Genomic DNA, 17,173 nt, shown 5'->3' on the forward strand with positions numbered 1-17,173 from the left:
CGCTGTGTAAACTGTAAAGCGGATCACTCTCTAGTCTCTATGGACTGATATAGATAAACATACAAATATAGATTAACGGTCATCTACAGGGTGCTGATAGATATGAGAATACGTGGCGTTGAGATGATTAAGAAAGAAAGAGAATTTGTGGGTCCCAGCTAAACATTCTTTACGTCATATAGATGACAAGAAACATGCCATCTAATATTCTAATGGATCATTTTGGTCCATGATAGCACTTATCAAGCTATGCTTTATTTGAATCATTTGATGCATCTTTTTCAACATTTTAATATTTTATCAGCTGTCAGCTTAACTCAAATGGTTTTAGTGATATCTTGCACTGTAGTAAAGTGCAAATCGGAGGTTTGTTTTGGCTGGCTGGCTGGCTGGCTGGCTATTTCAACTTCCTAATTTCACTATCAGCAAGGTTAACTTCCTCGTTTCGATGATTAAATTGGTTTGATTGATTGTGATTTGACTTGCCAATTCAATATAATTTCCATGCTCAGTCCAGGAATAAGAACAACCAATCAGGCCTAATGTATAGCTTAGGCCTGAAACTAGTAGGCTTGATATTTATTTGAAATTTTTCTTGGGTTTCAAAACATCTTAATTTTTCTTCCATTGGCAGCCACTGTCAATGAAACTAGTCAATCCCCCACATGGAAAGCAAAGGCTTGTACCAAACTAAATGGGTCATCTCAGTCTGCAGATAGAACTGCAGCAATTTTACACTCCTTAATCCAGAAAACAATAGTAGGCTTGATATTTATTTGAAATTTCAATAATCTGACACTGGGACCAACATACTGACATTTCCTGCACCAATATCTTGATCTAACTGATTCCAATTGGGTTAAAATAAATCAAACTGCTAGAAGCTCAGTGGTCTTGATCCCCCTTACAGAAGGTTCCAGAGAAACACATGCATACAAGAAGCAGATGTATGTAGATATATGTCTTGCAGTAGTATCTTTAATCAGACAAGCAAATGCAAAATGAAAACAAAAAGCAATGGCTGAACAATTATCATTTGAGATGTTAACGGATGGATTAGATACATTTGGAATAAAAACAATGATTAGATGACATGAGCTTCGTTTTTAAGCTTGTCAATGAGTTCATCCACAGAGGAAACCATCACCCCTGCTTTCCTCTTAGGGGGCTCATGAACTTCAACTACCTCCAAATCAGACTTAATTTCCACATTCAGCTCCTTGGGAGTAACCTTCTTAACAACCTTTGACTTTGCTTTCATTATGTTGGGGAGCGTCGCATATCTCGGTTGGTTTAGTCTCAAATCCGTTCTGCATCAAGGACAAAAGAGATGAGAGGAGATGTTCTCATTCAAATAAGAACTTCATCCCAGATGAAAGAAAATGATATCCAATGAAAACTGTGGTATTCAAAGTGACGGAAATGTTAATATCAGAAAAATAAATGATTGAAATATATTGCTTATCACAATCGATTAATTAGGATGTAGCAATAAGAAGTTCCACTTCCCGCAAAAGAAAGAAAAGTAAACCATTATCAAAACTAAAATAATAAATCACATGCATCTGAACCAAAAATGTTTTGGGATAGATGGTTTCTAAAAACCATTAGGATTTCGGAGGGAGCACTTGGGTTATGCATGGATAACACAAAATTACACATCCTAATACAGGTGCAGGAGCAAGGAAAGAATTCATGGGGGAACAAACCAATTTTCCAATTCCTATGCCAATTTTGGGTTATAGAATAGTGGTACTACTTCGGTTTTTTCCTATTTATTTTCTAGTTGTTGGTGTCTTAAGAACATGGTTCTGTTTTATGGTAACGTCCAGACTTATTATTTATGGTAATTCTCGTAATTACTATTTTTTGGTAAACTCATGGATTACTATTTTGAGTAATTTCTGATGTCTCAAATTAAGTGAATTTTAGTGAACTAGTAAAGTGTTATTAGAGTTGTTTATGAGTTAAATTCCTCATTTAAGTGTCCTTATGGATTTGTCTTAGTTTTAAAACAATTAGAAGTTGTTTTGGGTCAGTTTCCTATCCAAATAGGAGCCTGTAAAGGGACATCCAATGCAATAAGTTGAGCCTGTAAATAGAGTCATTGTAATTGGAGTTCAAGGAGAGTTGATTTGATGAAATAAAGTTTGGTTTAGTGAGATCTGGTTGTTTCCGGAAATTTCTCTTCCCCCTCTCACCAGCAAGAGTTCTCTCTTCTAATTTCTTGCTCATTCTTTGGTGGACAGCAAGTTGTCTACTGGCTTTTCCATCTATATTCTTCATCTTTAATCAACCAGATACCCTTCACCCCACAAAGCCCACCACCAGATCTTAAATTAGTAGGAGCCTACCCCATCCTACATCACATCCCCACTACCCAGGTAGGACTTTGCAGTAGGCACCATCATTCCACCTGGACAGTGGGGATATTTTTGTTGTGCTACACGGATGACTTACTGTTCTTCACCTTCATATAGGTGTTTCTGCACTTGGAAGGCAAGTGATAACTTGTCACCTTTCTTTTTCTTTAATGAATTTTCTTTTAGTTTTCAAAATAAAATGCATTGACAGCTCATAATAAACTCATATAACATGACATCGCACAAAAATCATCATCCCTGGTAAACATAGCACCAAAAGCTGCATATTTTCAACCAATAAAACCAGTTTACATTTTTTGGGTCAGGTTGGGCTTGGGTGGACTGACCCATTACCTACTGTTGGTCCTAGTTATTCAGGGTCTTCAGAGGGGTGGACTAGATATGGACCTAATAGGAGTAGAATTTTTTGTCCAATTTAGGAGTAGAATTTTTTGAGGAAAGGTAAAGTAATATATTAATATAATAGGATAAAATACGATAAAGCAAGTACAACCAAAGCATCCAAGCACAAAAAGGAGCCGTGCCAAATAAAAGCCTATACTTCAGCTTGCTCCTTGGTAATTACAAAAAAGAGTATCATAAACCAAAAAAAAAAAAAAGAGAGAGATCTGTAAGGTCTGTTTCTAAACAAGTTATGCACTACAACTCATGAGTAGAGTATGCCCCAAAGAGCCTTGATAATCTCATCATATGGCTTTCCACATCATTCAAAAAGAGCCTTCATAATCTCATCATATCACTTTCCAGCCACACTGTCCATACTAAATCCAAAGGCATTATTCCCCAAATCACATTTCCTTTTCTTCTAAGCCCAGGAATGTACCAGCCCTTTAAGGCCTCCAAGGCTCCAACATCATCTCCGGGAAACACCATTGAATCCCAAAGATATCAAACAACTTTGCCTGTAGTCTTCTAACCACCCTGCAGTGCGAAAAAAAATGCTACTCACCATTTCTAATTCATCTGCACAAAAAATATAACATCGTCTCCTCATTGTGAACAAACATCACTGCAACCAATGCTTCTTTGTCTCGCAGTACATCAAAAAGAGTGAAATACAAACTCGGAAGTGTTAACGTCACATCAAGGATCAAGTCAGAACCTGGTCCCACTCAGATAAAACCCACTCCGCTGTTGGTGAATCTGAGCTTCAAGGGAGTTCAACCTCCTAAAATGGATACAATCCAAAGAGGAAATAGGAAAGAGAAGAAGAGAATAGGGAATGGAGGGAAATCTCAGATCTTAACTGATCTATCGAGAGGTAGGGAGAGATACTTATAGCTTCTTACAATTGAATTCACATGGTCTCTAACAAACTAGTACTGATATTTCCTCATGTAGACATATCTAAGAGGAGGCATGTAACATGTGGTTTCCTTGTGGCTGGCCAACTGGGCTTGCACCTGGGCTGCTGCTCTTGAGGAGTCATGGGCCTGGGCTGTAGTCACAGGGCTGTTGTGGGTCTTATCAGTTCCCACCCCTTGAGATGGACCTTGTCCTCAATGTTCATGTGAAGATATTGCTGTTGTAATTTGGCATAATCTTCCCACGTAGCATCCTCCTTAGGTAAGTTACTCCAGACAACCAGGGCCTACTTGATGATTTTCCTTCCTGATCTGACCCACCTCAAATCTGTGATAATCATGGACTCCACAATGAGTTTCCCATCATTACTGAGCTGGGGCAATTGCTGGCTGGAAATAGCTGTTAGGCACATATGGCTTCAGTAAGAAGACATGAAAAACAGGATGTAGCTTTGTCTCCGAGGGTAACTCCAAGTGGTAAGCCACCTTCTCCACCCTCTCAATCACCCTGAAAGGCCCAAAACAATGAGGAGAAAGCTTATGCCAGACCCTCTGACAGTAAGGCGGGAGTTTGATGTACATAATTTCACCCACCTCATACTCTACATCTCTGTGCCCCCGATCATAGACTGATTTCATTTGCTGTCTAGCCTTATGTAGGTGAAGCTTAAGTGACCTGAGTTATGTCATCCCAAGATGTTAGCTGACTGTCAACTTCTGCTACTGCAGTTGTCTTTCTCATAAGGTATAATAGCTGGTGGATCACGCCCATACACAGCATTGAAGGTAGTTGTCCCTGCGGGCTACGTGGTACAAAGTATTATACAAGTACTCAGCCCAAGGTAACCAGTGAAGCCATTGCTTGGGATGTTCTCCAACAAAGCACCAGAGATAGGTTTCTAGATGATCACCTCAGACTGCCCATCCATCTGTGGGTGATACCTTGTTGAATGGTCAAGCTCCACCACTTGGGCCTTGAAAAAAGCTTCCAAGAATCTGCTCATAAATAAGGGATTACAAATCTGTAATGATGCTGGTAGGTGTGCCATGCAGTTTTGCAACCTCTTGAACATAGGCCTGGGCAACCATGGCTGCTATGTAAGGCTGGGGAAGGGCAACAAAGTGGGAGTACTTACTGAGACGATCCTTTGCCACTGGACTTGGGAAGTTCAGTTATGAAATCCATGGTGATTTCATCCCATATTTTCTCTGGTACAGACAGGGGCTATTACAGACCTGCTGGTGATTGAGTTGAATATTTCTGGTGTTGACGGGTAGAACAAGCTGCAACATATTCCTTGACCATATGTTTCGTTCCATGCCAATAGTAATGAGTAAGCATCTGTAGGTACGAAGTATACCTGAGTGGCCACCCAATGTAGAGCCATGGAATAGCTTAAGTAGCTGCTGGTCAAAAGCAGATTTCATAGACACCAACAGTTTCCCCTTGTAGAATGTCAGAGTCGATTAGAGTGTAACCTGGAACTACTGCTGGATTGTATAAGCATTTTTCCTAATTTGCAGTAACTCTGGATCTTGTTGAGCTTCTTCCTTAAGCTGGTTCAATAGAGAGTAGACAGGCTTGGAGACAACCATGGACCTGAGCTCTTCTGCCCTTGAGAGAGCATTGGCCATTGTGTTTTGCCTTCCTGCCTTATAATTAATAATAAAATCATAACCCAATAACTTTGAAGCCCACTTTTGCTGTTTTGGGCTGAGAACATGCTTCTCCAAGAGATGTCTGAGGCTCTTGTGATCATTCTGAACAGTAAATCTTTGCCCAATAAGATACGCCCTCCATTTCCGAATTGCAAGTACGAAGTCCATTAGCTCTTTTTCATATGTGGATTTTGCTGGGCCTACAAAGGGAAGTACCTTGCTAAAATAATCTATGGGCAGGCCTTAGCTGCATGAGTACTGCACTAATACCCTTACCAGAAGCATCACACTCAACTGAGAAATCCTTGTTGAAATCTGGTAGAATCAAGGGCAGTGGTGTTATGACAGCCTTCTTAAGATCCAAGAAAGCTTGTTCGGCTCTTCCATCCCAATGGAAGGAGTTTTCTTGAGCAGCAAAGCCAGGGGTTCAGCTATGACTCCATACCCTTGTATGAATTGGCGGTAGTATCCAATTAGGCCCAGAAATCCTCTGATACCCTTGAGTGTGGACGGATAAGCCAAATTAAGCATGCATGCCACTTTCTCTGGATCTGTCTGGACCCTCCCTTCAAAGATAATATGACCAAGGTAGTATATTTTGGTTTGCCCAAAAGAACACTTCAACAGCTTAGCAAAGAGTTGGTTATGCCTTAAGATGTCTAAGGTGCTGCAAAGATCCTTCATATGAAAAGTCCAATTTGCACTATAGATAAGGATATCGTCAAAGAACAACAGAATATATTTACATAAATAGGGCCTAAATATGTTATTCATGAGGCTTTGAAATGTCAATAGAGCATTGTTAATCCTAATGGCATAACCATAAATTCTCAGTGTCCATCTGCAGTCCTAAAGGTTGTTTTGTGTATATCTGGCCCATGAACTTGGATCTGATGATACCCAGATAGATGATCTAGTTTGGAGAAGTGTTGTGCCTACCCAAGCTTGTCAAATAGATCCTCAATGAGTGGGAATTTTGGGGGATATAAGTCTACTGACAATTGGTTTCCCTGAATTTTTATGCCCACGCCCTTGCAAATTCCATCGCAAGAATGTGATTGGCATCTGCTATGTGCATAGAAAATGGGGTGATGGGCTGAACAGTTAGGCCCAAACAATTGGACACCTTTGTGGTAACAAAATTTAGGGAGCTCCCCCCACTATTAATCAAAATGGAGACCTTTCAGCCCATTACCCTCATAGTTTGAGAAGAGGGAAGCACAGCGAGAGATTGTAGTGATATTTCCGAGTAGTATGTGACATATCCCTCCTTTGGTAAGGTATGATCTTAAGTCTCGCCCTCGGTCAGTTCTTCACCCCTATCATCCACTTGTAACAAAGTATACTTTTGGGCCTTAAATCGGTGGCCTGGAGTATATTTCTCATCACAATTGTAGCATAGGCCTTTCTTAAGCTTGTCCTGCATTTCCATCCATGAGAGTCACTTCAAGGGCATGTAGTTGGACCAGGTGTGGAGGTCGGACCAAGTCCCTTGCCTAAGATCTATTCTGGTTTGACTAGGGGATTTAAGTATAGGATCTCGGGGCTTGTGCATTTTTTTAATTTGGTTGAGTTGTTCCTCCTGGACCTTGGCCAAACATGCTACAACCACGATTGAGGTGGGTTGTAGAGCCCTAACCTCTATTCTATGTCACCTTTAATCCCCCCAATGAAACACCCTCTAAGTGTATGTTCAGGCCATCCATGAACTATGAGAGCCAACCTCTCAAATTTTTGCTGGTATTCTTTCACAGTTCTAGTTTGTTTAAGTCTAGTCAGAGCCTAGTCAAAATTAGCAAACCTAGAGGGACCAAATCTAGCACGAAAAGCCTCAGTAAAGTCCATCCATGTGATTTGGGAGCGGGTCCTTCGAAACCATTGAAACCATAAGCTTGCCTCACCATCTAGGAAAATCAAAGCCATAGAGACTCGTTGTGAAGCAAGAGTCTCATGAAATTCAAAGTAGTGTTCATCTCTATGAAGGGGGAGGGATCCTCACCAAAAAAAAAAGGAAATTCAAAGTAGTGTTCATCTTTGTGAACTACAGACAAAGGAGCTTTCAGACTCATCTTCCTTGTTTTTTTTTCTTTTATCAATAACAACAGATTTCATTAAATAGTAGTAAACTTACAAAGAAGAGGAGCTAAGGTATCTTAACTCCCCAGAATTTGGGAATGCACCCAAACTGATAAAAACAACAATTACAACTGAGCCCAGAACCTAGAAACCCTATTAACCCCTTGCCTAGCTAATCCATCAGCAAAGGAGTTTGCATTTCTCTTTACCCAAAAGTACACTGAACTTCCATATTCTTGATCAGCCATTTGAACTTTCTCTTTTCATTACTGTAGCTCCACATCTTAGAAGTTTCTTCTTTTAGCCAATCCACTACGATCACAGAATCTCCTTCTATAACCAATTTCTTGAAATTTAGGTCTTTAGCCCTTTGTACCCCTTCTAAAGCTGCTAACACCTCAACCCTCAAAGAGTCTCCCACTCCAATTGGGCCAAAGAACATAGCTATTACATTACCTTTCTCATCTCTTAACACCCCCCCCAATACCCGAAGGCCCTGAATTCCCCATGCTACTACCATCAAAATTCAGTTTAATAAAACCAGGAGGTGGAGGGTTCCATGTGAGATTTGAGGTTTTCTTAATTGAGACTGACCTAGAAATTTCTTTCCATTTTCTTAACATATCATCTGTTGAAAAATCTGTGAACTCATCCATTGTTTTCAGCCAATGTAATACTCTTATATGAATCACTTCTAGCATAGTTTCCAAACCTCTCTCCTTTTCTGAAAAGATCCTTGAATTTCTTTCTTCCCATATTGTCCAACAAATAGCAGCTCTCACACATCTCCACATGATTCTTGATCTTTTTGTAGGATAGTCAAGAGAAGAAGGAAAACAAGCTTTGCACATTTGTTGGGAAGATCCACCTGCACCCAAACAAAGAAGCAAACCATTCCCAAATATTTTTTGCCAAAACAAGGATATTAGTAAGTGGTAACTAGACTCACCAACAACTTTGCAAAGAACACACCAGTGTGGAGATAAACAGCTATTGGGTCTTTTTCTTTGAAGAAAATCACCTGTGTTAACTCTTTCCAGGAAAGCTTCCCAACAGAAACTCCCAACCCTTGGAGGTATAGGTTGACACCACACTTCCTTAACAGAGAATGACAAACCAATAGGAACTTCCGATTGTATTAGGGCTTTAAAGAAAGAGGCACAAGTAAAGGATCTGGAAGGAGACAGTCCAAATCCTACTATCTGTTTTTGATGGCTGGAGAGATTTGATCAAACCGGGTCGTCACCGCCGAGAGCGCCTCCTTAATCTCCTTCAGATCTCTAGAGAATTTGAGGAGGCCTACTTCAATTTGATCTACACACTCATTCACAGGCGCTGATCTGGATGTAGGCATGGTTGGATCATGGGCTTTGATACTAATTGATAAAACCCACTCCTCTGTTGGTGAATCTGAGCTTCTTCAAGGGAGTTCAACCTCCTGAAATGGATACAATCCAAAGAAAGAAAGAGGAAAGAGAAGAAAAGAAGAAGATAAGAGGGAATGAAGGGAAATCTCAAATTTCAACTTATCTCTTGAGAGGTAGGGAAAGATACTTATAGCTTCTTACAACAGAATTCACATGGTCTAGTGCCAACTGTCCTACACGTATAGACATATCTAAGAAGAGGCACGTAACATGTGGTTTCCTTGTGGCTGGCCGACTAGGCTTGCACCTGGGCTTTTGCTCTTGGGTAGTCATGAGCCTGGGCTGTAGCCACAGGGCTGTCGTGGGTCTTATCATACTCCCCATCTCCAATTCTGCACTTTATGCCTTCCATAAACTCCACTCTTGCTGAATTCCTTTCCATACAGAACAGCCATAACTTGTATTAATATCTTTCATGCCCCAATTCCCTTCCCTTTTGCCATACTTGGAGCAAATAACTTCTCTCCATAAGCTGTCCACCTCTTCATTATATAACCGTTTTGGAGGGCTTTCACACAGCAGCTGCTTGCATTGCAAGGTAGGCTCTAGATGGAAAGCCATCAAGTCATGTTTGGTGAAAACCCCAAAAAGCCAAATAGGCCTACATGAGCTGAGAAATCAACTTTTCAGTGAAGCTATTTTCAGTAGCTTCTCAAAAGCGGCTCAATCAACACAAAAGCCCTCCCAAACAGGCCTTAATCTCCAATCAACACAACTTCATTTGCAAACGTACATATACATTTTTTTATAAATAACAGTGGTATTATATTATATGCCTTAAAAGAAACCCCCATGCATGTCCAGGCTCGACAGCAAGGGAAGTACATAAAAACAACTTAAGCTGACCATACACAGATACATGAAAATAAAAAACTTTCAGGTTACAATTGCACCCTAGGCCCAGGTATTCCCCAAATACATCCTTGTGTCATCACTCCTGCTCTAGCTAAGCTATTGGCTATGGTGTTATCCTGAACGAGTATTCCCCAAATACATCCCAGGTATTCCCCAAATACATCCTTGTGTCCACCTGAACAAGTAGTTCAAGCTACATCCAGTGGATTGGGCTTCCCTAATCACAGTTCTAAACCTTCATGGTGGTTCCTCTTCAGCGTTAAGCCAAGCGTAACAAATTGGCTATCCCCTTCAATTAGGAAAAAAATATAATTTTTTATTCTAAATAAAAATGCATGCATGTATGTAATTCTTCAAGTGGGCTTGGGTTGGATCGTATAACAAAACAACCTTCCAAATAGTTAATCTAGAGAAGATTTCAGTCTGTGCTACTGCTAAATTTACGGCTAGGGTGGCGTTCAGTAAATCCAAAGTCTGAAGTCTGAAAAGTTAAAAAAAAAAAAAAAAAAAACTTTGAAACGCTCTGAAAGTAATCCATGGAAATTTTGCGTTTCTACTTTTGCAGATATCTAAATGCGGTGGAGTTTTTGAGTAATCTGAATGTTGTATTGTCTAAAAATGTGCATTTTACAAATTTACCCATCAAATTATTATTTAAACAGCATTAGCGAAAATGATTAAAATATTTTGATATTATAGTATAACAAAAAAATAAATGTTAAGAAATAATAAAATTAAAAAAATAATAAATATGATTAACATGATTAATATTATAAAAATAATTTTAATTTAAAAATATTATAAAATAATAATTGTCTTCAAATATTAATACTATAAAATAATCTTAATTGAATAAATATTTTAATATTTATAAAACATTATAAAATCATATTAATTTGTTTATAGAAAATATTGGAATTCTAGAGAGAAAATGGTAAAATATAAATATAAAAAAGAAAGGTAAAATGGAGTCAAAGTAGTGGTGGTGGCAGGAAGATGAAAAACGAAGTATGGGGGAAATATCAATTTTGATTAATTTTACAAAGGGCACACTTGAGCTAAGAGAGGAAATGTTTTCTCTCAAAGTGTTTAGTCTTCGTTTTTACAATGGCACACCTAGACTCCGTCCATCTTTGCTTCATGAGTGGCTGAAGCCACCCTTCTCCCTATCTCCTCTCTTTGTCATTCCCCCACTCTCTTCTTCTTCTTCTTCTTCTTCTTCTTCTTCTTCTTCTTCTTTCCACCTACTATTGCCCAATTCAACGAAAATGCAGAACAAAGGGGTGACCACTAGCTCTCCCATTTCCCTTCTTCTTAGTGCCACCAAACTACCGTTCTCCTTCCCCATTCCCCCCTCTTCTTTTTCTTTTCCTTCTTCTCTGACAGGGAAGAGAGAGAGAGAGAGAGAGAGAGAGAACAGTTGGCGCTGGGCTCGATCCTGGTTCGCAACTCCTTTGTTCACCAACAATGAGGAAGAGATGAGAGAGAAAGAAGAAAATTGTGTTCGCTACCTCCAAACGCACTCAGATGTAGCTCAACATCTGAACTCTTTGGAGGCCTTTTCAACGTTTGGAGGAGCGACCCGGAGATGGAACCGAATGACCTCCAACTACTGAAAAAGCATCATTTTCAACATTTGGAGGTCAATTCAGCACTACCAAACACCCCTTAAATATTTCTACCATAAGTTGACATAGGCAAACCTAATGCTACTGCTATAAATTTTCTAATCATTTATGCTACTGCTACGATTTCAGGTTTGACATAGGCAAACCTAGGGCTTCAATGGGAAATTTCTCATTTGGAAATTGACTTGAGATTTTGATTTTACACTGCATTCTCACTTGATATAAAAAATCAGATTATATATTACTGGATTATAGTTACAACAAATATTTTATACTGTCAAAGCATTGGATTCAGAGGTTCAGTTAGGAAGATAATACCATGTTGCTTGACAAGGTTGACTTCAACCAGCAGGTAAAAACTCAATCAAGCCCCAAATGTTTTTTACATTTTCACGGAATTTAAAAACTCAAGGCTGCACTTTAGATCTTCTCTTCTAGTAAGTTCTGGAAGTATTTAACACTAATTGTATCAGTACCCACATCAAGCATATATAATATAGCGCTCTACACTAAAATATGGACAACAAGACTAGCAACCTGAGAACTGAAAAGCTCCACATATGCTAAAACCTAGCTGTACGCAAATAGCATCTATTAAATGGGAACTGCACATAAAACAGGTAATCAATTCAGCAACCTCAGAATTGAAAAGCTCCACATATACTAAAATCCAGTAGGATACAACTGCAATATGTTAAGAGACACTTGGTAAGGAGGATACCATATAATTGTACCAACCAGGAAGAATCCTATGAGACTGAGTTCCAATGATAGAAAAAAATCAAAAAAATTGTAATAACCACAAGGAAACCATGAGGAGGGTCTGATGTTTACGTGATTACAGCCGGTAGGTCTAAACACAGAGTCTCAAGACCACCATCCACCTCCCTTTCCACAGTTGCTACCTGCTTCTCTTTATCCAGTACAACCTACTAAAGAACAGAAAAAGGTCATAACAAAATAAAAGAACTATTAGAATGGAATAAAACAAAAACTTCCTTTCAGTTCCAACAGCAAGTTTCTTTTCAGGATCTATAAAACCCAATGATCATCATGCTGCTCTTTTGCAGATAAAAAAAAGTGATCATCATGTTGCTATCAAGGAAAAGAAAAACTTATGGACATGTGGACATGGTTGTCAAAGCATCAGCACACACACACAAACACATAGAGAGAGAGAGAGAGATTATTATAATATAATATTACCTACCATAATATAATGACACCAATTTTTACCCCTAGGCAACCACCTTGTGCACTAGGTATTATTTGTAGGCGCATGCACATACAAAGTTTGAACTTAGAATTATGTGTCTTACAATGAGTAATCCAAAAAAAAGTATTTATATATGAGAAATCCAAAAAATATTTATATATGAGAATTGGTAATAAAAAGGGAACAGACAAACAACCCAGAAGGCCTTACAGTGTACCAGCCTCTAGATCAATTGCAACCATCCAATTAAAGACAAAATCCCTTTTCTTAAACATGTTGAACTCTTTCGGCACCAAAACCAAAACACATGAAAAAGAAAGACCCTTTCAAATTCCAAAAGTTATGTTCATCCTTTTCAAACAAACCAGCATATCACAAAGGGAACCATGACCAATTCTCCCAAAGAGGCAATAGTTCAGACAGGCAAGGAGAGAAGAATAGAACAGATATATCAATCAAAATGAATAGAACACATATTCTGCAGGTAAAGCAATCCATGACAAATAAAGAAAAGAGCTCCTGCAATGCAAAAAAAAGGCAGAAAAGCAACAATTGATCCACGGATTCCTATTAATTCCCAACTAAAAGATCAGAATGCCCCCGTTATTAATGTGGTTGACTGTGATGATTCAGGAATACCATCCACATGAAAGCTTCAACTCTAGGAGGTGTCAAACAACCATAATTAGAACCAGCCTCCATATATTCTTAGGTCCCTTGCGGCCGCATAGAAACATTACAATGTGTCAAAGACAGCAAAAAATACCCATCACTCCAATTATCTTCCCCAAATCTAACTTTTAAACCACCTTCCACATTGAAGCTGTAGAGCCAAACACTGATTGCAGTCTCTAATAATGATTTTTCAAAAGCTAACACTGTTAGAAAGAGTAGCATTTCTTCCTCTTCCCTAGGGAATCTCCACAAACACTCTCCTAGAAGAGCCTCTTTCATAACACCCATCCTTCTGAAACCCAAAACACCAAGAGGGCTAGTGCAGAAACCCATTAACCAAAGAATGTTTTCTTTTATCCCCACCAACACTCCATAAGAAGGAGACTACTAGGCTGGATGCTCTTTCCCATAGATGGGTTGTCAATGCTACATCATTACATTAGAGAAGATCATTTGTGCATAGATTGAATAGCTCTTTTTTTACAAGGGAAATACTTAATTATACTATGAAAACAACAAAGAGCCCAGCAACCGAGGACTAAGAAAAGGCAAGCCACACAGGTAACAAACAACAAGAACAATTAACCAAGGTTTGGCAGATCAAGTGCAAGCTCACAAATCCACAAGGGGCAATGTTACAGAACCATCCCCGGTCCTTAAAACCTTTGTTCACTAATGCATGAACCACCGTTACTGTCTCTTTAATAAAAAGCAAATGAAACAGATAAGCCAGCTGCAAGATCAATGATATCTTTCAGCAAAAAATAAAAATAAAAATAACTTCCAGGTTGATGTTGGATGTATCACCACAAGCACAATTAATAAGACCTTGACACTCGTTCAAGTGTTACTTAGGCAAAGCCGCAAAAGGTGACAACTCTTCTTGTCAGCCTTAATAGTGTTGCATTTACAGCTATAATTGTGTCAAATTCAGATTGGATGTAGCCACATCCAAGTCTGATCTGATCATTAAAAACCTAAAATCCAAAATCCGATCAGATCGGGGGGTCTCAGATCAGATGGGATTCATCTGAGCCCATTTCACCATCTTTAAATTAAATAATAATAATAATAATAATAATAATAATAATTACAAATGCATTAATCACTCATTGGCTTACATATTGAATAAATTTATACAAATAGAAATAATAGATTTATTAATCATAAACTTTACATATGCATATTATATAAAAATTTAGTCAAACTTGAATCTTAATTGGATCAAGTGGATTTAGATACACATCCAATCCAATTATTAAAAAGATGCACTTTTTAATATCTGAATCCGAACCATTTATGTAAACAGATCATCCGGATCTGGAATAATCAGATTAGGTCTCATGCTTTCAGACTCCATTGATGGCCCTAGCTACATTGCATGGTCCCTCCTATTTCTATTCTAGTGGAAGGGAATTCCGAATGCCATCAGATGGAGAAAGGATTTTGGGAGAGGCCCATGGAATGGATACCTAACAAGTTGAATGAGATTCAACAACTATTGGGATTTGAGCATCTGTTTTGAGATGGATTTCTAGGGGCTTGACTCTGCCATGGTTGGATTAGCCAAGTCTGTAGCAAATAGGGAAAGTCTGTTTGGTTAGGATTCATTGCCATATATTTCATGTATAGAACGCCTTTTTATGTATAGCACTGATGAACCAGTGATGGCAATCGATCATGTCCTTTGTCATTTATTCTTATTCTTATCTTAAAGAATATAGAAGAACGTTCCTTGGCCCAATGAAGTTCCTAAACTGAGCAAAAGAAAATGAACCAATTTGATAGGTAAGAAACCGAGATTACAACTATTCTGCTATGTACTAAAAAGATGGGCAATACTAACTTTTGAAGCGAATGTTCCTTGAGGCCACTTGAGCAGCCCCGCAACCATTTGCCCCGTTTGATTGCAGTCATCATCAATAGCCTGCACAGCAATTCGGACAACCAACAGATAATATTCTACTTATGTGCATCTTTCAGTAGCCACGATTCAAAGAAAAAGGATTTAAAAGAAAATCGAACGGAAAGTTTGAACTCCAAAACCCTAATTCTGCAAATTAAAAGTTAAATCTGACGGACCTGTTTACCGAGGATGAGGAGGCCAGGTTTCTCGACATCCACAAGGGCTTTTAGGAGCTTGGCGACGGAGAGGGGATAAAGAGTAGCCGGAAAATCGACGTGGATGGCCCTATCAGCGCCCATGGCGAGTCCAGTCCTAAGGGTGTCGACGCACTGGGCGGGGCCCATGCTGACGGCAATCACTTCCGACGCCAATCCTGCTTCCTTGATGCGTAGAGCTTCCTCAAGAGCAATCTCGCAGAACGGGTTCATCGACATCTTCACGTTGCTGGTCTCCACACCGCTCTGATAGTTTTGAATGCATGAATACATAATCATTGAATCACGAGCTCCATGATGATGGTGATCAAGAATTCAAGATAATAAATTCACAAGTTTATTTTTAAAATAAATTGATTTAATTGTGTTGATTACCTTGTCGGGTTTGACTCTGATCTTAACGGCGTAGTCGACGACTCTCTTTACAGCGACCATGATCTTCATCTTTGTTCCTGTACTATTCACGACCACCGTTACCGTAGATGAAAGCAGTAACAGAAACAGAGGAGAGTAGTCCGCTGTGTAATCTCTTCTGTAGCTTCGGATAAGATTGCCACTTTTGGAAATGAGGTTTTCTTTTCTCAGAAAAAAAGAAAAAAAAAAATAGGTTGAACTTCGGAGTTCGGATGAGGATGCACTTCAGGCACTGCTTTACGTGGTGACGAATATTCCGATGGATCGGACAACCCAGACAGCATATCAGAATTCAGAGCTTTTTCGATAGGTATCAGAATTCAGAGCTTAGCTTCATGTAGGGCTGCAAATAGTGCTGGTTTATACGAATTCAATACGATAAAGGGAATCCATCATCAAAATTTCCGTTTATAATTTAACAGAACCTGAATCCATCCTTTTTTTTTTTTTTTGAACTGAATCCATCCAAATGGGATTTCATATAAAAATATAAGTATATGTTTTATATATTATTTATATGCGGTAATTAAATGGTGATCAAAATAGTGATAATACGTGTTTAATTTTTTTTTATAATATTTTATATTTTTACATATAAAATAATTTTTATTTATCATATTCGTTTTTATTTTATGTTATGAATATATAATATTAATATGTATCTAAATGTTTTCTATAAAATTTTTATAATTTTGTAACTTTTGTGTTTTTTACTTTTTATTTTTTATTATTTCATTTTAATATTAAGGATTGATACATTTGACTCAAAATGTTGAATTATTGATCCATCACCAAATAAGAAAACAATTTTATTTTTTGGTCAGTTTTAAATTTTAGATTTCCTTTCTATCATTGATGAAAATAATTCTCATCTTTCTACAATTTTTTATTTTTTATTTTTATAATTTTTTCTATTTCAAATTTTTATTATTTAATTATAACACCATGTATTGGCCCATTTGACCCGAATGGTTGAATTTCTTACTCACCACTCGGCAATTGAAGCAACCGTCTCAAAATCAAAGCAATCCCTTTGATGCAAACCCTTTACTAAATTCTTACAAAAGGACATTCCCTTTGAGTGGACCCCTTAATTGCCAAAAATCCTTTGAAGACATTAAGTCCCTTTTTCCTTTGCCCTCCCATTCTTATTCCACCTCAACCAAACAATTCTTCACTCCTTTATATTTTTGTTAACAATGTCACTCTTGGTTGTCACGAGTTGTTTATTATCTAAGTTATATATTAATAGAGTACAAATGCAAATACACTCCTTTAGAGAAGGCTTGTTTGGTTATTATCTTTGTTGTTCAAAAATTATGTCATTATATGCTTAATCACCAAATCAAATTAATTACTAAATTTGGCCCCTTAAAATACCTCCTAAACAAACTAGCCTTCACTGGTCACTTTA

At 38.2% G+C, this 17,173-nt stretch overlaps 1 protein-coding gene across 2 annotated transcripts; it reads right to left on the reverse strand.

The window, feature by feature from the left end:
* Positions 1-835: 835 nt before the first annotated feature.
* On the reverse strand, positions 836-16,243 carry LOC148864959 (electron transfer flavoprotein subunit beta, mitochondrial-like). 2 transcript variants are annotated; one of them, XM_088978441.1, is made up of 6 exons: positions 15,721-16,238; positions 15,307-15,591; positions 15,071-15,151; positions 12,168-12,262; positions 11,871-11,938; positions 11,657-11,777 (listed from the first exon to the last, which is right to left on the reverse strand). In XM_088978441.1, the coding sequence occupies exons 1-6, from the start codon at positions 15,787-15,789 to the stop codon at positions 11,716-11,718; spliced, it is 660 nt and encodes a 219-aa protein (XP_088834567.1). In that variant the 5' UTR covers positions 15,790-16,238; the 3' UTR covers positions 11,657-11,715. The 2 variants fall into 2 exon arrangements, with proteins under 2 accessions (XP_088834566.1, XP_088834567.1); XM_088978440.1 differs by lacking the exons at positions 11,657-11,777; positions 11,871-11,938 and adding an exon at positions 836-1,310 and having other exon boundaries at positions 15,721-16,243.
* Between the last annotated feature and the right edge of the window lie 930 nt (positions 16,244-17,173).

Source organism: Nelumbo lutea, chromosome 3, assembly GCF_056320005.1.
Source record: "Nelumbo lutea isolate HS-2025 chromosome 3, American lotus-T2T, whole genome shotgun sequence".
NCBI classification, from domain to species: Eukaryota; Viridiplantae; Streptophyta; class Magnoliopsida; order Proteales; family Nelumbonaceae; genus Nelumbo; species Nelumbo lutea.